Source organism: Salvelinus fontinalis, chromosome 10 (genome assembly GCF_029448725.1).
Source record: "Salvelinus fontinalis isolate EN_2023a chromosome 10, ASM2944872v1, whole genome shotgun sequence".
In the NCBI taxonomy this organism is placed as follows: Eukaryota; Metazoa; Chordata; class Actinopteri; order Salmoniformes; family Salmonidae; genus Salvelinus; species Salvelinus fontinalis.
The window spans coordinates 30,475,580-30,497,194 of record NC_074674.1 but is presented as its reverse complement, the minus strand read 5'-3'; the positions used below and the strand labels follow the sequence as shown (position 1 = coordinate 30,497,194).

The window sequence follows — 21,615 nt, the reverse complement described above, 5'->3', positions numbered from 1 at the left end:
TAAATGTATTGATGGAAAGCTTTACAGTTGTCATTACTGAGTATGGAGGATGCTGTATGATTTGGGGAATATCTGCCAGAGAGAAAATGGAGTCTTTGCTACCACATTGTGGTGGTTTAAAAATAGCTTCTAGTTCTGTTGGCTTTATTCCAAATACACACACACACCCTCTATCTTTCATTGGTGAGGTTCGTTTTGCATGTCCCGGTGCCTCGGGTGGGAGGAGATTTCAGTTAAGGACCAATGGAATGGTCTAAAATGAACAAACTTCTCCCACCCGGGGCACCGGGACATGCAAAATTAACTTGTCTTTGTCCCCTCCTCCTTTTAATGTTGGATGATTGACAGGAGACCCTCCTTCCTCATTGGCTGGTGTGAATTAAATGGCGGTGTGTGGCCCCGCCCCTCTGGTCTCTGCACGTGGATCAGTCTGGTGTTAGAGCCTGAGCATCAGAGAGGAGAGGAAACCAGGAGAAGAGGAGAGGGACGAGAGAAAGAGGAGAGGATTGGGGGAGACGAGGAGGAGGACAGAGGAAAAGGGAGAGGAGCCAAGGGGTGAAAACAAAGGAAATAACAGGTAAAACAAGAAATGTGTGTATGTGTGTGTGTACAGTAGGTGTGCAATTGTGTATGCCTTTTTGCAAATATTGTTATAGTACGTCTATTGGTGTTTGTGTGTTGGGACATGTCTGTAAGTCTGTGTTCATATCTGACTACAGCACAATGCACAAACTGTAGCTTGATGTGTACATACTGTATTCTGTCTATGTCTGCAGATTGTGCAGCACAGTTAAGCATGCACACACACACACACACACACACACACACACACACACACACACACACACACACACACACACACACACATGCACACCCACACACATGCATATGCACACAGGCCCACACACACACTGTACATAAACACAGTCAGCTGATTTGTCTCTAAGCCTCTGTTTAGACTCAGGCATCGACTTGCACTTTATAGCAACAGTGTTTTTGGTCTGTGTTGATGAGTGTGTTTGGTTGCTGTGACACGGTAGTAAAACAGAGATAGTAACCTTATATTCCCGTGCTGGAGGTGATTAACATAGTGTCAATAGAAAGCTTTCCAATAGGGAGTGCTGCTTGCCAGTTTATTGCTAAAAGATGTTATGGGGTTAAAATGAATTGGATATACCCAGTGTATTGTTCAGAAGTTTAATGACAATGCAGGCCTTTTAGATTCAAGCTTGCCAGGGGTTTTCCTAGTGTGCACAGCCCAGACAGGGAGCCTGATAGTGGGCTGAAGACGCTGGTGTCTTCCTTGTGCTAAAAATGGTTGGGCATCGTTGACCCACATTTAGTGCAGTATTTATACAGTACAGTGACTCACTCTCCTCTGGTGGCTGCAAATAGAATGAGTAAAGAATAGCCTTCTTCCCCCTCGTTAAATCACAACAACTCACCCATGTGGATACTAACAACCTAGCACACACTCTGGGCATCAGGATGCATTTCTTCTGTGTCCACAACTGGTTACCAACCAGTACACCCAACCACTTGACCATGGTGATTCTATTATGAGGTTAATGTTCAGCACACACACCAGCTGTCTGTTTTAATTTCCTCCCAAATAGGTTCCAGGTGGTCAGATTTGTGTGGGTGTTTGTGTTTCATTGCAGGAATTTAGTGGTAAATGTTTGTATTTGTTATTAGAGGCTGGGGTTAGAGGTCAGTAGGCTGAGGTTAGAGGTCAGTGTGACGGCTGTCTGAGGACACAGCCCCTCCACCCCCTGCAGTGTCACAGATCATACAGTGCCTGCCCTGCCAATGCATGTTCCTAGTGATTGTCACCATGACAACCAGCCCTTTGGATGTACTCGCTCAGACACACTTTCTCTGACACACGTTAACACACACACATACACAGACACGCTCACTAACACACAACCACACACACACTCCTTCACTGTTGTCGTCTTTGAAATGCCACCTGGTCTGTTGGTGTTGTTGCCACCTGTTCTGTTGGTAAAAAAAGACGCTCACCTCCGTCCCCCCTGTTCCAAGCCTGCAGTGGTACATTCCAGTACCCCTCTGAGGTCTGTGCTTTCTGGAGCATACAGAGGAAGAAGCCTCCATTTTGGAGAGAAGGAGAAGGTAGATGTGGGAAAGAAGGGGACAGAGAGCAAAGCTGTAGAAAGTTATTTTTAGAAAAGCAATTTATATTCATCTCATGCTTTCTGCTTTGTGTCAACTCAGGTCAGCATCAGCCTTTACATTGTCTTAAAAACATGGATTACCTACAGTAGGCTACATACACATCAGTGTTTGTGGTGTTGAAGGTGTATGTGTCAGTTTGTCTGTTTGCTACCATGTCCGTCTGTATTTCAGGGTGAATTGTGTAGTTATGTATTATAGGTCTGACTGAGAAGTAGGGGTACAAAATTTCAGTACATTTTCCAAAATTCCCAGGTTTTTCAGAAATCCCAGTTGGAAGATTCCCGATCAGCAGGAAATCCTACAACCAGGATATCTGGAAAACCTGGGCAATTTGAGAACGTTACCAGAATGTTGCGACCCTAAGTACTGAGAAGAGAAAGCCCTCACTTTCCCAGTTCCCTCTCTTTCACTTTGTTCTATTTGTGTAGGTGTGATCAGAGCCAGGTGTGGTGTGGTGGTGCAGCTCATCCCCCCATATAAGATAGTATCATTGTGATTCCTGCACTGACTGTAGAGGCTCCGCCATGTTCACCCACACAGAGGGAACACATCTGCATTGGGTTGCTATGCCACCAGCAGGCTGATACAAACACATTGTTCAGTGTGTCAGTGTAGCGTAACATGGTGAGGATTGTTGCTGTATTAGAATCAGTTGTCTCTGCCTCTTTGGTTGAGGGACACTACTGTTCTTGAGTCATTTACAGAAAAGTTCAAAGCCAGGGTTTGATAGTGCAAAGACATTTTGCTTTAACCTCAACATTTTTGCAAACTTTGAGACTATTGTCTATTGAGGCAACTAAAATAGGAGAATTGTAAGCATATGACTTCCATTGGCAGATGTCTATTGTGCTCAGTGTTATTCTGCACCATGGCTGGTTGGTCACTGAGGCCAACATGTCTTCTAGTATAAACTCATTCTGAAGGAGTGGGAGGGTCAGTCTCACCCCTGGAGCTGGCACCTGACTTGAGAGAGGAGATAGGAAGAGAGGAGAGAAGGGAAGGGATGGAGGAGAGGGAAAATATAGATAGTGGAGGAGGAGGAGTTGACTAAGAACAAGGTTATTCAGGAAAGGAATGTAACTTGTTTAGTAGTGTGATTGAATAATAAGTCAGTGGAGCAGGGCTTCTTGCAGCAGCGGGGGATCTTCAGTTCTTTATAAACATCTAAAGGCCCACATCACAGTTTAGAGGCGACTTATCCTCTTAGATGTTTATCTTTCCAGATGTTAAAAAGAGATGCAATTAATAACAGATTTTAGATGTTTTTCCCTTTTCATAACCCACATAACACAACCCACATAACACAACCCACATAACGACATCTGAACTAATGAATGGGTAATAATAATGGGAATGTCATAATAACATTGACACTCATATATCTCAAGGGCCATTTACACACACACACACACACACACACACACACACACACACACACACACACACACACACACACACACACACACACACACACACACACACACACACACACACACACACACACACACACACACACACAGAGAGAGAGTGTCAGAAAGATGCACAATCACACTCCCTCTGCACTCAAATCCACATGCTAATTGAAAAACAAGTCAGACGCCAGAGCATACAAACCTTCCTTATGCTTTAATTTCCCTAGAAACTGGTGTATGCATGCACAAACATACACAAATGTACACACACACACACACACACACACACACACACACACACACACACACACACACACACACACACACACACACAAATAGCAGAGGGATGCAGACAGTCAGGTGCAGCCCTCACAGACACACACACACACACACACACACACACACACACACACACACACACACACACAAGCACACAGTGAAGGAAAGGTGTCTCTGTAAGGCAGAGTCTTGATCTTGACTCTGGGGTAAATTATATCATTTGTTGCCAAGGATACAGGACGAGAGAGAGAGTGAGAGAGGCAGACATGTAGAGAGAGAGACAGACATGTGGATAGAGAGAGACAGACATGTGGAGAGAGAGAGAGAGAGGCATACATGTGGAGAGAGAGAGGCAGACATGTAGAGAGAGAGAGAGAGAGGCATACATGTGGAGAGAGAGAGAGAGAGACATGTAGAGAGAGAGAGAGAGAGACAGACATGTGGAGAGAGAGAGAGAGAGAGGCATACATGTGGAGAGAGAGAGGCAGACATGTAGAGAGAGAGAGGCAGACGTGGAGAGAGAGAGAGGCAGACATGTGGAGAGAGAGAAAGACAGACATGTGGAGAGAGAGAGAGAGAGAGAGAGAGAGAGAGAGAGAGAGAGAGAGAGAGAGCGAGAGAGGCATACATGTGGAGAGAGAGAGGCAGACATGTGGAGAGAGAGAGAGAGAGAGGCATACATGTGGAGAGAGAGAGAGAGACATGTAGAGAGAGAGAGAGAGAGGCATACATGTGGAGAGAGAGAGAGAGAGAGGCATACATGTGGAGAGAGAGAGGCATACATGTGGATAGAGAGAGGCAGACATGTGGAGAGAGAGAGAGGCAGACATGTGGAGAGAGAGAAAGACAGACATGTGGAGAGAGAGAGAGAGAGAGGCATACATGTGGATAGAGAGAGGCAGACATGTGGAGAGAGAGAGGCAGACATGTGGAGAGAGAGAGAGACAGACATGTGGAGAGAGAGAGAGAGAGAGGCATACATGTGGATAGAGAGAGGCAGACATGTGGAGAGAGAGAGGCAGACATGTGGAGAGAGAGAGAGACAGACATGTGGAGAGAGAGAGAGAGAGGCATACATGTGGAGAGAGAGAGAGGCAGACATGTGGAGAGAGAGAGGCAGACATGTGGAGAGAGAGAGAGACAGACATGTGGAGAGAGAGAGAGAGAGAGTGAGAGACAGACATGTGGAGAGAGAGTGAGAGGCAGACATGTAGAGAGAGAGAGAGAGAGAGGCATACATGTGGAGAGAGAGAGGCAGACATGTGGAGAGAGAGAGAGAGAGGCATACATGTGGAGAGAGAGAGAGGCAGACATGTGGAGAGAGAGAGGCAGACATGTGGAGAGAGAGAGAGACAGACATGTGGAGAGAGAGAGAGAGAGAGTGAGAGACAGACATGTGGAGAGAGAGTGAGAGGCAGACATGTAGAGAGAGAGAGAGAGAGAGGCATACATGTGGAGAGAGAGAGGCAGACATGTGGAGAGAGAGAGAGACAGACATGTGGAGAGAGAGAGAGAGAGAGTGAGAGACAGACATGTGGAGCGAGAGAGAGAGGCATACATGTGGAGAGAGAGAGGCAGACATGTGGAGAGAGAGAGGCAGACATGTGGAGAGAGAGAGAGACAGACATGTGGAGAGAGAGAGAGAGAGAGTGAGAGGCAGACATGTAGAGAGAGAGAGAGAGAGAGGCAGACATGTGGAGAGAGAGAGGCAGACATGTGGAGAGAGAGAGAGACAGACATGTGGAGAGAGAGAGAGAGAGAGTGAGAGACAGACATGTGGAGAGAGAGAGAGAGGCATACATGTGGAGAGAGAGAGGCAGACATGTAGAGAGAGAGAGAGAGAGGCATACATGTGGAGAGAGAGAGAGAGAGACATGTAGAGAGAGAGAGAGAGAGACAGACATGTGGAGAGAGAGAGAGAGAGAGAGAGGCATACATGTGGAGAGAGAGAGGCAGACATGTAGAGAGAGAGAGGCAGACGTGGAGAGAGAGAGAGGCAGACATGTGGAGAGAGAGAAAGACAGACATGTGGAGAGAGAGAGAGAGAGAGAGAGAGAGAGAGAGAGAGAGAGAGCGAGAGAGGCATACATGTGGAGAGAGAGAGGCAGACATGTGGAGAGAGAGAGAGAGAGAGAGAGAGAGAGAGAGAGAGCGAGAGAGAGAGAGAGAGAGAGAGAGAGAGAGAGAGAGAGAGAGAGAGAGAGAGGCATACATGTGGAGAGATAGAATGAGAGAAGGAGTGAGGTAGACAGGAATCAGTCTTGTTGAATGGGGCTGGAATAGGAGATGTGATGAGGCGTTATGGGAGTGGCCAGAGAAAGGAAGGCAAAAATAAATGAAATCCGACTGGTTGGTCAAAGGGGGCAGGGCAATCCTCACTCTCGCTTCTCTCTCTCTTCCTCTCTGCCTTCTCTACTGAGCCATTCCTTCCCTTTCTTTGTCTGTCTACTGAGGGGAGAAACGCCAGAGAAAACAGTGTTTGTGACAGAGAGGGGCGAGAGAGAAAGAGGGAAAGAGAGGGGGGAGAGGGGAGGACAAGAGAGGAATGACAAGATGGAAGAATGGAATGGCAATACATACCTTATTTTCAGACAATAACCCCTTTCATGTCCTCACATCTGTGTCCTACCTGACAGTGGTTTCTCCTCCCTCTCTCCTGTGCGTGTATGTGTGTGCCGGCTAGCAGAGGTAGTGGATGCCCGTTCTGCTTAACGGGACGTCAGGCTGAAGCTGAAGTGGGCTGCTGTCTCGCTCTCCCTGAGTGAGTGGCATCTTCACACAGCTGGGACCAGAGAGACTGTCTCTCCCTCTCTCTCTCTCTCTCTCACAGCACTCAGCAGCAAGGTAAGACTTGAATGCTCCTTCTCCTCTCTCACATACACACACTGGCAGGGGGTCACAGTAAGAGACCGAGGTTGCCCCGGAGAGGGATATGCATTTCTCTGGTGACAGAGACACCGGTTACCATGGAGATATAGTCAGGTTTGAGGTGAGTGATTTCTCTGGTGACAGAGTGTCATGGATGGAGACACCAGTCTTCTTGGTGACAGAGACAGATGGAGGGCTGCAGACTGAAGCGACTGACTGACTGACTGTCCCTCTCGTTGTGCTGCTGGAGATACTAAAGATGAAATGTGGAGCCACCCCCTTCCTCCACCCTCCACTCACTCAGCTATACAGTACAGTTCTCCATTTGTCTTATGAAATGCCCATTCTCTCTCTCGCTGTCTCTCTCTGACTCTCCTTCTACTCCCTCTCTGTGCATTGGAAACATACTTCCTGCATGTGTGTGTTAGAGGTCATGTGTGAGACACAGCTTGGGGTAGAATCGTAGTGGGAGGGTACAGATAGAGGCATTTGTGGAGGAAATGGAATCATTATTGATTGCTATGGTGATCTCAGGCACCAGGCACGCAGCACTAGAGACACGCTGACCATTGCAACTCTGTATACTGTATTGTGTGTGTGATGTGAACTAGACAGAGATGAGATACACTACATGACCAAAAGTATGTGGACACCTGCTTGTTGAACATCTCATTCCAAAATCATGGGCATTAATATGGAGTTGGTCCCCTCCTGTGCTGCTATAACAGCCTCCACTCTTCTGGGAAGGCTTTCCACTAGATGTTAGAACATTGCTGCGGGGACTTGCTTCCATTCAGCCACAAAAGCATTAGTGAGGTTGGGCACTGATGTTGGGTGATCAGGTCTGGCTCGCAGTCGGTGTTCCAATTCAACCCAAAGGTGTTTGATGGGGTTGAGGTCAGGGCTCTGTCCTGGCCAGTCAAGTTCTTCCACACCAATCTCGACAAACCATTTATGTACGGACCTTGCTTTGTGCACAGAGGCATTATCATACTGAAACAGAAAAGGGCCTTCCCCAAACTGTTGCCACAAAGTTGGAAGCACGGAATCGTCTAGAATGTCATGGTATGCTGTAGCGTGAAGATTTGCCTTCACTGGAACTAAGGGGCCTAGCCCGAAACATGAAAAACAGCCCCAGACCATTATTTCTCCTCCACCATACTTTACAGTTGGCGCTATGCATTGGGGCAGGTAGCTTTCTCCTGGCATCTGCCAAACTCAGATTTGTCCATCGGACTGCCAGATGGTGAAGCGTGATTCATCACTCCAGAGAACGTGTTTCCACTGCTCCAGAGTCCAATGGCGGTGAGCTTTACACCACTCCAGCCGACGCTTGGCATTGCACATGGTGTTTTTGGTCTTGTGTAAGGCTGCTCGGCCATGGAAACCCGTTTGTGACCAACCGACTTGATTTGGTCTTATGTAGCAAAATTTGAAATTGTGTTTTTTGCATTGGATAAAATCAGAGACACAGAGATACAAAATGGTTTATCATACACTGCATTTTAGGAACAATGGGAAAGTAATTCTGCTTCGAAAGTTTATAAATTTATAACCTCACTTTTGAGAAAAGGGCCTTTGAATGTTTTGGTACAACATTCAGCATCGTTTACACCCTCTTAAGCTTTAGCCCCACCCATCTCTTTAAGGGTTGATCCGAGCGTTCTGTCCTAACAACAACAGTCTAACAATATTCCAGATACAAATGAGAGAACAGCTACCTGACCTTTTTACTCGCCCTTGCAGAGCTGGTTAGGCTGTTTTTATGTTATCCAGAGTGTTGGTGACTGCAACTGTGCTACTGGCAGCAATTTACGCTTTTTTGCCAACGTTTACTGACACCGGCCATATTCAACGGGTGTTGAGCATTCGTAAATTCATCAGTTATTCTGCACTCTGGCACACTCAGATAAGAGTGCTCTGAAATCGGAGTAGATAGCCAGAGCAAATTTACCAGCTACGTCGATCAACAGTTGTCGCAGTGACAGTCTATCGAAATGGTTACTTGCATAGTGGTGTCTTTTGTTAAGACATGTAGCTAGCTTGCTAGGTCAACAATGAACCATAATCCCAATTGATAATGTTACTACCCTGCATTAATCTGCATGTAGCTAACCAACCAGGTTCAATGTTAGCTAGCTAGCATTAGGCTATAACTAGCAAAGCAAATGGCTCTGAGATACGAATAATAAGATCATACATGTAATGTTAGCTTGTGAGCCAGCCAGCTAACGTTAGCTAGCTAGCTAACAGTACACTAACTTGAAATGAAAACAACTTTCTGTCAAAATTAGAAATGTCTAATATCTGACAATGTAGCTTGCTAGACTAACTTACCCTTATACACCATGGATGGACGCCTCTCCCTGTCACAAATGCCACGGCTGCCCTTAGTTTGAAGATGTAATCCAGAGACAGTTGTTTTCTCCGTCTCCTTAGCTCTAATTCCACTGATTTCAAAACTTGGTCCTCCAGAAAGTGGAGAGCAACACTTATACAGTTCTACTATGCAATACTTTAAAAAAAAAGCTGTGTTAGACAGGATTACCTACACATTGGTCTGATCAGCTCAAATAGACAGAAGTGTGTTATATGGCAGACCAATCTGAACTAATCTCTCGGCATGTCCAGCCCATTCATTATTTCAGCCAATCATGGCTAGCGGGAAGATTGTTGTCTTTTTCTGTGGCTAAACCAACTAGGCTCGTAATTGAACAATATTATTCGTATTTACAGATGGCATACAAGTCTGTTTATAAGGCATATGAAAGTTCATATGTTCCAGAAGGCATTTCTGCCAAAAAACACATTTTGGTTAAAAAGAAAGTGAAGTAGTGACCCGCGACATGCACCTAGTTTCCTGAAACGCGTCACATTTCATGACGCTCCAGACAAACAGTTATTGTGCTGACGCTGTACTCCGTAGTGAGTGTTGCAACCGAGGACAGACAATTTTTACACGCTACGCTCTTCAGCACTGGGCGGTCCCATTCTGTGAGCTTGTGTGGCCTACCATTTCGCGGCTGAGCCGTTGTTGCTTCTAAAGGTTTCCACTTCACAATAACAGCACTTACAGTTGACCGGGGCAGCTTTAGCAGGGCAGACATTTGACGGACTGACTTGTTGGAAAGGTGGCATCCTATGACAGTGCCATGTTGAAAGTCACTGAGCTCTTTTGTAAGGCCATTCTACTGCCAATGTTTGTCTATGGAGAGTGTATGGCTCTGTGCTCGATTTTATTCAACTGTTAGCAACAGGTGTGGCTGAAATAGTCGAAATCCACTAATTTGAAGGGGTGTCCACATACTTTTGTATATACACTGTATGGGCGGTCTATCTATCATGTATTTTGCATGAACAATACATTCTTTATTATTCTAAGTGTGTGTGTGTGTGTGTGTGTGTGTGTGTGTGTGTGTGTGTGTGTGTATGTGTGTGTGTGTGTGTGTGTGTGTGTGTGTGTGTGTGTGTGTGTGTGTGTGTGTGTGTGTGTGTGTGTGTGTGTGTGTGTGTGTGTGTGTGTGTGTGTGCATAATGTTTGTGTGCGAGACAAAGCACAGTGCTGCATACTGGTATCTGTGGAGAGAGGGTTAGTGTATGTGTGTATACCGTGTTTGCTGTATATTGAGAGCTACAGTAGATGAGTAAGCAAAAGTCTATTCTCTGCCTGTGGACTCAAGGAGGATGTAAAAATAGCTATTTTTTCCCTACACCCTATCACCCCCTGAATTAGAGAGATTTCCTGTGTGCTGACATACTATAATCCCTCTGCGGTCTCACACACACACACACACACACACACACGCACATGCGCACGTATGCACACACGTGCACACACACACTCCATGGACAAACATTGGGGCAGCAGGTAGCCTAGTGGTTAGAGCATTGGGCCAGTAACCAAAAGGTTGCTGGATCGAATCCCTGAGCTGACAAGGTAAAAATATGTCGTTCTGCCCCTGAACAAGGCAGTTCCCCGGTAGCCCGTCATTGTAAATAAGAATTTGTTCTAAACTAACTTGCCTAGTTAAATGTAGGTTACATTTTTCTTTTTACACAAAAAAACACACACAGGGCTGATATCATGTTACCACTCTTGAAGCCCCTCTCACCTGTCCTCCTTTGTTGTCCTAATTCATTAATGGCACAAGCCTGGAGCCAGACATGTACCTGTAGACTTACTAGATCTGACATACATTATGGTGAAGCATGCATCCATGGAGCATAGATCTCTAGAAGTGCTAGATTATTGGATATGTAACTTGGAAGAACACTATAGAATCAAGATATTATAATGCATAGTTGCAGCCCTCACAAACATCTCTGACCATATATTTGCTAACTTTGTCCCATAAAATGTTCTGAATTCTTGTTCTACCTAAAGTCTATATCGCTTTGGTCAATTCGACGGTAACGGAATTACACTTTGACTCAGATCTTTCACTTTAAAATGTATGTCAAACAAAAACCATTGATTTCAGAGTTTAACAAACCGTACAACTCTATGCACAAGGGCTACTTTGAGCAGTCCCCCCCCCCCCCATCCATAACCCCTGTTTGAAAGAGCGATTGTCCATTCATCAGAATGAAGTGCACAGAGGATGGGGGAGGGGTGTGGCTGATTGAGTGACCAGACAAGTGAAGGAGCAGTGGAGAGGGAAAGAAGGAATTAGTGTTTTTGGCTGCTTTACACAATGAGTACAATGTGTGTTTACTCTGATTCACTGGGTCACAGGCCAGTCCCCTGGGTCAGAAATATTAGGTTTTACTGAAAATAAGGCGGCATGTTTACCTCAATTTGACTTGATTCCAAACACACACACGCATGCAAGCATACACACACACTCGCACACACAATTGTATTAATTGAGCAGATCCTATGGATGGACAGCGCTTGAAGTTATTTATTCAGTGTATAAGAAAAGTAGTGAAACCCTAACAGGCGAAACTGGCGTATCAGTTTAGCATCATAGTATCTAGGGATAAGAGAGAAGGATGAGGATTAAGAGAGAGAAAGGAGAGACTCATTCAAAGGTAGGTCAGACATGGGCATGGCCACACATAGCTGGCTGGCCTTGTTTTCCCTTGTCACTGCAACTACTGTACCAAACAGCTGAATGGAATGGAGCTGGTTTGCAAACCACAATTTATTACAGAGAGATAATTTAGGGCATGTAATAACTTGCAATGTACATCTGTCCATATGGAACATATAAGAGGTGTCTTTCCTTATGTGCATGTGGGTTTGGATTGTACTTTAGTACAGAGTAGTATTATCATTATTATAAACATAATAACATCATAGAGCTTCAATGCCATACAACACTCCTTCCGTGGCCTCCAACTGCTCTTAACCTGTCTAGGATCAGCGTGGCGCTAGCGGCACACCCCCCCCCCCCCCCCCACTGAAAAACCAGTGCCGCGAAATTCAAAAAAAATTTTTTTTTAAATATTTAACTTTCACACATTAAAGTCCAATACAGCTAATGAAAGACACAGATCTTGTGAATCCAGTCAACATGTCCGATTTTTAAAATGTTTTACAGGGAAGACACAATATGTAAAGATGTACATCTATTACCTAAAAACACATTAGCATAATCCACCATCTTTTATTTGTCCACCAACACCAGTAGCCATCACCAATTCGGCTAAACTAAGATATTTATAGCCCCTAACCAACAAAAAAACTCATCAGATGACAGTCTGATAACATATTTATGGTATGGGATAGGTTTTGTTAGAAAAAAGTGCATATTTCAGGTAGATGGCATAGGTTACAATTGCACCCACCGTCACAAATGGAATAGAAAAACTACTTAGAGCAACGTGTTTACCTACTTACTAATCATCAAACATTTCGTAAAAATACACAGCATACACGAATCGAAAGACACAGATCCTGTGAATACAGACAATATTTCAGATTTTCTAAGTGTCTTACAGCGAAAACACAATAAATCGTTATATTAGCATAGCACATAGCACATAGCAGCCCAGCATTGATTCTAGCCAAAGTGAGCGATAACGTCAACATCGCCAAAAATATATTAATTTTTTCACTAACCTTCTCAGAATTCTTCAGATGACACTCCTGTAACATCATATTACACATTCCATATAGAGTTTGATCGAAAACGTTTATATTTAGCCACCAAAATCATGGTTTGACAATGTGAAATGTAGCTCAGCTGGTCAGAAAATGTCCTTGCGCCACTTAGACAGTGATCTACTCTTATACATAAATACTCATAAACGTGACTAAAAAATATAGGGTGGACAGGGATTGATAGACAATTTAATTCTTAATACAATTGCGGAATTACATTTTTTAATTTATCCTTACTTTTCAATACAGTTTGCGCCAAGCGAAGCTACGTCAAAAAACATGGTGTCCTAAGCCACTAAAATGTTTCGACAGAAACACGATTTATCATAATAAAAATGTCCTACTTTGAGCTGTTCTTCCATCAGTATCTTGGGCAAAGGATCCTTTCTTGGGAGTAATCGTCTTTTGGTGGAAAGCTGTCCTCTTGCCATGTGGAAATGCCAACTGCGTTCGGGATGAACTGAAAAGCGTGCCCAGCTATTCACATCGTTTCAAAAATAAATGTCCCAAAATCGCACTAAACGGATATAAATTGCTATAAAACGCTTTAAATTAACTACCTTATGATGTTTTTAACTCCTATAACGAGTGAAAAGATGACCGGAGAAATATAACAGGCTAAACTAATGCTTGGAACAGGAGCGGTCGGTGTCCTCCACGCGCGTTACGCACCAAGAAAAGACTTGCTAGCTACAGGGTTTTTTAATTTGTAGGGCCTGTGAATGCGCAATCGACCCCATTGGAATCGTCATCACGTAAAGGCATCCAGGGGAAGACGTAAGAAGTGTCCGTATAGTCATAGCAATAACAGTGCCCTTTTAACTGACTTCAGAACAGTGGCCAACATTTCTGAAATCTGACTCCATGTCAGGGAAATTGCTGTAGAATGGGCTCTGTTCCACTTAGAGACAAAATTTCAACTCCTATAGAAACTATAGACTGTTTTCTATCCAATAATAATAATAATATGCATATTGTACGATCAAGTATTTTGTGGGAAGCCGTTTCAAAAATTACCCAATTAGCATAAATAGTCTCAACAGCGCCCCCATCCTCAACAGGTTAAATGCATGTAAAATTAAATGCATGCTCTTCAACCGATCGCTGCCCGCACCCGCCCGCCCGTCTAGCATCACTATTCTGCACGGTTCTGACTTAGAATATGTGGACAACTACAAATACCTAGGTGTTTGGTTAGACTGTAAACTCTCCTTCCAGACTCACATTAAGCATCTCCAATCCAAAATTAAATCAGGAAACGGCTTCCTATTTCGCAACAAAACATCCTTCACTCATGCTGCCGAACATACCCTCATAAAACTGACTATCCTACTGATCCTTGACTTCGGCGATGTCATTTACAAAATAGCCTCCAACACTCTACTCAGCAAATCGGATGTAGTCTATCACAGTGCCATCCGTTTTGTCACCAAAGCCCCATATACTACCCACCACTGCGACCTGTATGCTCTCGTTGGCTGGCCCTGGCTTCATATTCGTCACTAAAACTCACTGGCTCCAGGTCATCTATAAGTCTTTGCTAGGTTAAGCCCCACCTTATCTCAGCTCACTGGTCACCATAGCAGCACCCACCCGTAGCACGCGCTCCAGCAGGTATATTTCACTGGTCACCCCCAAAGCCAACTTCTCCTTTGGTCGCATTTCCTTCCAGTTCTCTGCTGCCAATGACTGGAACGAATTGCAAAAATCACAGAAGCTGAAGACCCTCTCTAACTTTAAGCATCAGCTGTCAGAGCAGCTTACCGATCATTGCACCTGTACATAACCCATCTGTAAATAGCCCACCCAAATACCTCATCCCCATATTGTTATTTATTTTGCTCCTTTGCACCCCCGTATCTCTTCTTGCACATGCATCTTCTGCACATCTCCAGTGTTTAATTGCTAAATTGTAATTATTTCACCACTATGGCCTATTTATTGCCTTACCTTCATAATCTTACTATATTTGCACACACTGTATATTGACTTTTCTATTGTGTTATTGACTGTATGTTTGTTTATCCCATGTGTAACTCTGTGTTTGTGTCGCACTGTTTGCTCTATCTTGGCCAGGTCGCAGTTGTAAATGAGAACTTGTTCTCAACTGGCCTACCTGGTTAAATAAAGGTGGGAAAATGGTGGGAAAAATGGGAAAGTCCTTTTTCACTGTCAGATAAAGTACATTCATACACACACACGTTCTCCATTTCTGTTGCTGTCTCACCCATGCATAGTCCATCTATAAATTGCAAATCAGCTCTGCCCCCTTTTCTCTCTCCCTCCCTGCTATCTCTGTGGCCTTCTTTATGCCCAGACTAGAATGGTTGGAGACTAAAGCGGTTGCTATGATCCGTCCTCTTCAGAGAACCAGGCAGGCAGGCCTTTATCAGTGGATGGCCACAGGCTGCAGTTGCTGCTGGGAGTTGGTGATCAGAGAGGGGCTGGATGCAGGGTGCAGGTCTGGTTGACTGGTGATAAACTGCCTGCTTGCTCACCCCAAACAAACTACTGTTCCAGCAGATTAGGAGGCAGACACGGATAGAAAGTGAAACAGAAAAGGAGAGAGGAGAGGATAGTGTTGTGTGTGTGTAGCTGCAATGCATTTCTTTGTTGTTATTTAAGTAAAGCTGATCTTGGACCAGTGCCTAAAGGTAAGTAGGCGTGTGGGCGATAGCAGTTATAATGTGTACCATTGTAGGGAGTTGTAGTGCAGTGTTGGAGGTGCATTAACATGTACAGTGGTGTAAATTACTTAAGTAAAATTACTTTTACTTAAGTATATTTTTGGGGTATCTATACTTTACATTATGTAAGCGGACCAAGTACCTTGAGGTTGCTCTAAAGCGGAAAGGTGGAATAAACGAGTCAGGAACAGGTTTTCTTAATTGAACAAAGTTCTCTATTGAGGTATTTCTTTCTTCTTAAACACTCCAACACAATCAAGGATTATCTTCCAAGGAAAACACAAATCTTCTTTACAAGAACAAGGAATATAAGGAGAGTATCTTTAAACTATAACACAAATCATGGGTGTGTCACCGCCTTAACGATCCGTCCATGGAGAGGTCCCTTCGGGTGGTGGTCCGGATCCGTGGTGGCCATTCCCAAGAGGTAGTTTGTCCCGTTCGTCTCCCTTCCGAAAGGTACGTCCTCTCCCTTGGAGAAGCAAACACTCTTTTCTTTCTCCCCCCCTGCCGGTTCCCTCCTCTCTCTTGTAGGGGAAAGGGAATAGCTCATTAGTACCATCAGCTGTGCTTAATTGCCTCTGATCACCTTGACTCACATGCCGGGCTGTAGGAGCAGCCTGCCCTCTGGTGGTCCTTCCACATACCTCCCCCCTCAGGACCGGACTGGAGGGTCGGGCACCAGACACACTGTCTTGGTCACGTCGGGCCAGCGCGTCCGAATTCCCGTTCCTCGATCCAGCCCTGTGGAAGACATGGAAAGAGCACGGTTGTAAAGCAAGAAACCATCTGGCTATTCTGTTGTTATTGTTTCTCTTACCGGCCATCCACGTGAGGGGAGCATGGTCAGTAACGAGGGCAAACCTACGCCCGAGTAGGTAGTACTGGAGATAATCGAGGGCCCACTTAATGGCTAGGGCCTCTTTCTCTACGGTAGCATATCTCTGTTCCTGATCACTGAGCTTCCTACTTATGAAGAGAATAGGACTCTCTGCTTCGCCTTCACCCTACGCTAAGATGGCGCCAAGCCCCGTATCTGAGGCGTCTACCTGCACAATGAACTCTTGGGAGAAGTCATGAGCCTGCGGGACGGGATCAGAGCACATGCTATCTTTTAGCAACTGGAAGGCGTCTTCCGTCTCGTCCTTCCACACTAACCGGTTTGGCAGGTTTTTCTTGATGAGGTTTGTGAGGGGGTTGGCAATGGTTGCATATCCAGGGATGAAACAGCGATAATATCCCGTTATCAGTGTGGATATGATGAAACAGGACATCTGTTTGTCCTGGAAAGGGTGAGAATACCCTGCCGAATTGCATAATCAGCTTGTCTAGTTGTCTCGACTGCTCCGGCAGGAGAGTTCGACCGGCGCACCTGTAGCAGGGCCTCCTCTTTTTCCTTGTCCTCCACGGCCATCAAAGTCACACCATCCTCTCTCCCATGGTACTTCTTCAGCAGGTTGATATGATAGAGTTGGACCTTCTTCCTCCTGTCCGGTTGCTTGATGAGGTAATTGACCGGTGAGACCCTTTCCGTTACCTCATAGGACCCCCTCCACTGCTCCAGCAAGTGGTGTTCGGCCGTGGGCACGAGTACCATCACTTTGTCTCCCACTGTTAACACCCTGGGTGTCGCTTGACTTATCGTAGACCCGTCCTTGAGTCCGTTGCACCTTATCGATATGCTCCTTTACTATGGGCCAGACTGCCGACATGTAACATGTTCTATCGTCAACCGGAACATGCATGGTTCGGCCTCCCAGGTCTCCTTGGCTAAGTCGAGGATCCCTCGACATGGCCTGCCATAGAGCAATTAGAATGGGGAGAACCCAGTGGATGCCTGGGGTACTTCTCGCAGGGCAAACATTAAGTGGGGCAGAAGCATGTCCCAGTTTTTCCCGTCTCTGGACACCACTCTTCTCAACATGCTTTTAATCGTTTTGTTCAGGCGTTCGCACAAACCGTCTGTCTGCGGGTGGAATATGCTTGTGTGTATCTGTTGAACCTGGCATAACCGACACAAGTCCTTCATCAACCAGGACATGAACGGGGTTCCCAAGGCCGGTTAGAATCGTATTGGGAAGGCCCACACGGGAGAAACGCATAAACAATTCCTTGGCAATTCCCTTTGACGACATGTTGCGAAGGAGTATGGCCTCTGGGAACTTGGTAGCGTGATCTACGACCAGGATGTACTCATGTCCTCTGGTGGAATTTCGGGAGGGGGGAGTCTCTATAATGGGTAGAGGAATCAAAGGATTACGCAGATGTGGCCATGGGGCCGTACGCTGACATTGATCACACGTCCTACAATATCTGGCCACATCTCGGGTGACACGGAGCCAATAGAACCTCTGCATGATTCTGTTGATCATTTTGTCCCATGTCAGGTGTCCTCCTAGGCCTAGGCACCATTAGTCATTCCTGTTTTCCCCCCCTTTGTTGCACGAGAGGCCCCTCCTGATTGCATAGTAGGGAAGAGAGGGCTCACCTGATCCGTCGACATTCCTCCCGTCGATCACCTTCATCTTCCTCATGGCATCCCGTAGGTCTGGGTCTCTATGCTGAGAGGTACCAAACTATCCCTTTAATTCTTGGGGCAGGTCGACCTCGGTAGAGGGGTGTGGAGGTTGTTCCCCATCCCCGTCGGGGGTGCCGGTGGAAAATCATTTCTATGTTCCTTCCTTTGATGGGGCTTCAAATATACCCCTTAGCCTCTGGTGGCTCCTTCCTTCGTTGTGTATAACCCTTCGCAGGTGTCTTCTTCGGAGGTTTCCTGTCGGAGGCATTGTGTCTGTATTTATTCCTCTGCTCCAGAGGACGAGGCTAAGGCTAGGTTTCCTTGTAGGACTACCACTTCAGGCTTGGACTTGGTTTTGTTCTTTCTCTGCATTCCTGCCCCCCTGCGGTGGCCCGGCTCTTGGAGTGTGATAGGAAGACCTGATCCCCTTTGTCCGGTGCGTAACGTCACCTGCCGAAGCTCCTTATATAGGGGACAGTCTCTCCCGATCAATAATGGAACTTTCAGCTGGGGTACTTTCCCCGCACTGACTGTACACCTTCCTTTTTGGGTGAGAATGGACAGACTCACGGTGGGGTAATAGTGGGTGTCTCCATGGATACAGGACACGGCTACTTTGTCTGGTAGCAGTGTTGCTATGGTCACCTGCTCCTCCACTAACGTAACCATACTTCCCAAGTCGAGAATGGCTACCACGTCTCGTCCTTCTATTCGAACCGGAATCTTTGGGGCTGGGGCTATTTCTGCTAACCAACAGGGGTAATCCTGCCCTCTCGGACCAGGATGCGCAGGGACGGCCAGCGCTGACTCAGTGGCCATGGACTCGTCCTTTCTGGGACATTGTGGGTCGTAATGGTCCGGCGACTGGCATTTATAGCACCGACCCTGTTGTGTGACTTCTCCCTCTTCCGGAGTGGGTTCGGTTGTTTTGGTGGCGGACATGCCGGGGTTAGTCGGGGAACGGGCTTGGCAGAGTCCTTCCGGTCCTCTTCGTCCCCTTTTAACAGCTCCCATGTAGATTGGTACGTTTCCACATCCTGGGCTTTGTCGTTGGCTGACGACGGGTTAGCTTGGTCCTTCCACAATTACTATTTATATTTTCGACTACTTTTACTTTTACTTCGCTACATTCCTAAAGAAAATTATGTACTTTTTACTCCATGCATTTTCCCTGACACGCAAAAGTACTCGTTACATTTTGAATGCTCGTTACATTTTTTATGCTTTTCACGCACTTATCAAGGCAACACCCCTGGTCATTCTTACTGCCTCTGATCTGGCGGACTCAATAAACACAAATTCTTTGTTTGTAAATTATGCGTATTGGAGTTTGCCGCTGGCTATCTGTAAATTGAAAAAAAAAAAAAAAACGTACCGTTTGGTTTTTGAAATTTGAAATGATTTATACTTTTACTTTTGATACTTAAGTATATTTAAAACCAAATACATTTAGACTTTTACTCAATTAGTATTTTATAGGGTTGCTTTCACTTTTTTTATTAAGGTATCTTTACTTTTACTCAAGTATGACAATTGGGTGCTTTTCCCACCATTGACAGTGTAGAGCCCTCAAACTCAACTCTGGACCTCGAAGCCAGTTGCACTGCATTTTTCCATTGTTCCCCTCTAATCAGGGACTGCTTTAAACCTGGGACACCAGGTGTATGCAATTAAATATTAGGTAGAACAGAAAACCAGCAGGCTCCGGACATCGTAGGGTAAGAGTTGAGTACCCCTGGTGTAGAGACTCTGTACAGAGACTGTGAATGTCAAGCATGATGTGGCTAGTGGTTGATTTCTACATGTTGTTTTTGTGGTTTAGAAACTGAACATTATTTTGTAGTTTAGCAACTGAACACTGAACAGTCTCTCACCCTTTTTCTCTCTCTCTCTAGGTTGTGAATTAGAGTTAGTAAAATAAAGACAGACAGGTTGTGTAACCCTCAGTTTTATAGTGGAGGGCTTTACAGACACAGACCAAGTGTGGGGGGTATTTCTACCTCTGTGTATAGTACATTTTATTCATTTAGCAGACACTTATCCAGAGCGTCTTACAGTTAGTATATTCATTTTAAGATAGCTAGGTGAGACAACCACATACCACATATCACAGCTAGTAAGTACATTTTTTCTCAATAAAGTCAGTGCTAGTAGGAAAAAACAATTGTACGTTATTGTTTATTTTACAGTTGTTTTTTTACTGTTTGTATCCATGGCAACCATTCGTCTTGCTTGTATATTAAAGTGTGTGTTCATGTATGTTTTCTCATGTTCTATCTTAACCCATTATTATGTAGATTCATTGCTGTGTTTATAGATATACTATTTCCAATTATTAACTTCTGAAAATCTGTTCCCTGAAGTTCCTAAAGCAGTTGTGTGGGTGTATATTATGTATGCATGGTGTGTGTTAAGTGTGTGCTTGTCCTTTCCCAGGCTGGATGTATCACCCAGCAGAGCAGTATTCTGACCGTAACACCAGGGACTCCTACCCTGCTGGAGGACCTTCCAGAGGAACATGGGCCCGCGTCAACAGTCGCCCCTGGGGCGCTCCAAATAGGTGAGCTCTCTTCTTGCACCACTGCCTACTGACCCAATCACAACCCTTCTTCCTGTTCTGTAGTCTGTGCGTAGCCAATGGTAACCCTCCTTTCTCTACTGTAGGTTCAATGGAGGAATCAACCAATCTCACCACCTAAACAAGATTTATTCAGACAGGTGAGTGAAACATCTCAATCGTTCAGATCTTACATTGTGTGTAGAAAGTCCACAGTCACCTTAATGTAGTGATTCCTTCTTTCTCTCTGGAACATAGGGGGGGCAGGCCACCCTTCCATGCCCAGGGAAGGGGCCCTCAGCAGGACCAGAGATTAGCACCACGACCCTGGGACCAGAAGGACCAGGCTTATGAGACCCATGGCTGGCACCAGGACTCTCCACGGTCATTTCACAACCATGGTCGCAACCAAGGGGGCTACCAAGCAGGACCTGAGGAACCCTTCACCAGCTGGGACTCCTACAAAAACCAGCCTACCAGGGTGAGATGGGAAGAGGGCAGCACTCTATAAATACTGTACATAACTCTTTTTATAAACTGGGCGATTCGAGCCCTGAATGCTGATTGGCTGACAGCCGTTGTATATCAGACCACATACCACCGGTATGACAAAACATGTATTTTTACTGCTCTAATTAGACTACCGTTCAAAAGTTTGGGGTCCCTTCGAAATGTCCTTGTTTTCTATTAAAACATACATGAAATGAGTTGCAAAATAAATAGGAAATATAGTCAAGACGTTGACAAGGTTATAAATAATGATTTTTAATTGAAATAATAATTGTGTCCTTCAAACTTTGCTTTCGTCAAAGAATCCTCCATTTGCAGCAATTACAGCCTTGCAGACCTTCGACATTCTATTTGTCAATTTGTTGAGGTAATCTGAAGAGATTTCACCCCATGCTTCCTGAAGCACCTCCCACAAGTTGGATTGGCTTGATGGGCACTTCTTACGTACCATACGGTCAAGCTGCTCCCACAACAAC

General features: G+C 45.3%; 2 protein-coding genes across 4 annotated transcripts in view; one reads left to right on the top strand and one right to left on the bottom strand.

Moving 5' to 3' along the window:
• Nucleotides 1–353: 353 nt before the first annotated feature.
• On the bottom strand, nucleotides 354–6,574 carry LOC129863998 (uncharacterized). Its single transcript, XM_055936512.1, has 2 exons — nucleotides 2,026–6,574; nucleotides 354–443 (listed from the first exon to the last, which is right to left on the bottom strand). The coding sequence occupies exon 1, from the start codon at nucleotides 5,974–5,976 to the stop codon at nucleotides 4,102–4,104; it is 1,875 nt and encodes a 624-aa protein (XP_055792487.1). The 5' UTR covers nucleotides 5,977–6,574; the 3' UTR covers nucleotides 354–443; nucleotides 2,026–4,101.
• Nucleotides 439–21,615, top strand: part of LOC129863997 (lysine-specific demethylase 6B-like) — a 40,399-nt gene continuing 19,222 nt past the window's right edge. The window contains exons 1-4 of one of the 3 annotated variants that reach the window (XM_055936509.1): nucleotides 439–577; nucleotides 20,509–20,632; nucleotides 20,737–20,790; nucleotides 20,888–21,110. In XM_055936509.1, the coding sequence (XP_055792484.1) occupies nucleotides 20,514–20,632; nucleotides 20,737–20,790; nucleotides 20,888–21,110 (396 nt within the window). In that variant the 5' untranslated portion in view covers nucleotides 439–577; nucleotides 20,509–20,513. Of the gene's footprint in view, nucleotides 578–6,642; nucleotides 6,735–15,417; nucleotides 15,522–20,508; nucleotides 20,633–20,736; nucleotides 20,791–20,887; nucleotides 21,111–21,615 lie in introns of those variants that run through there. The other 2 variants (XM_055936508.1, XM_055936511.1) reach the window with 2 other exon arrangements.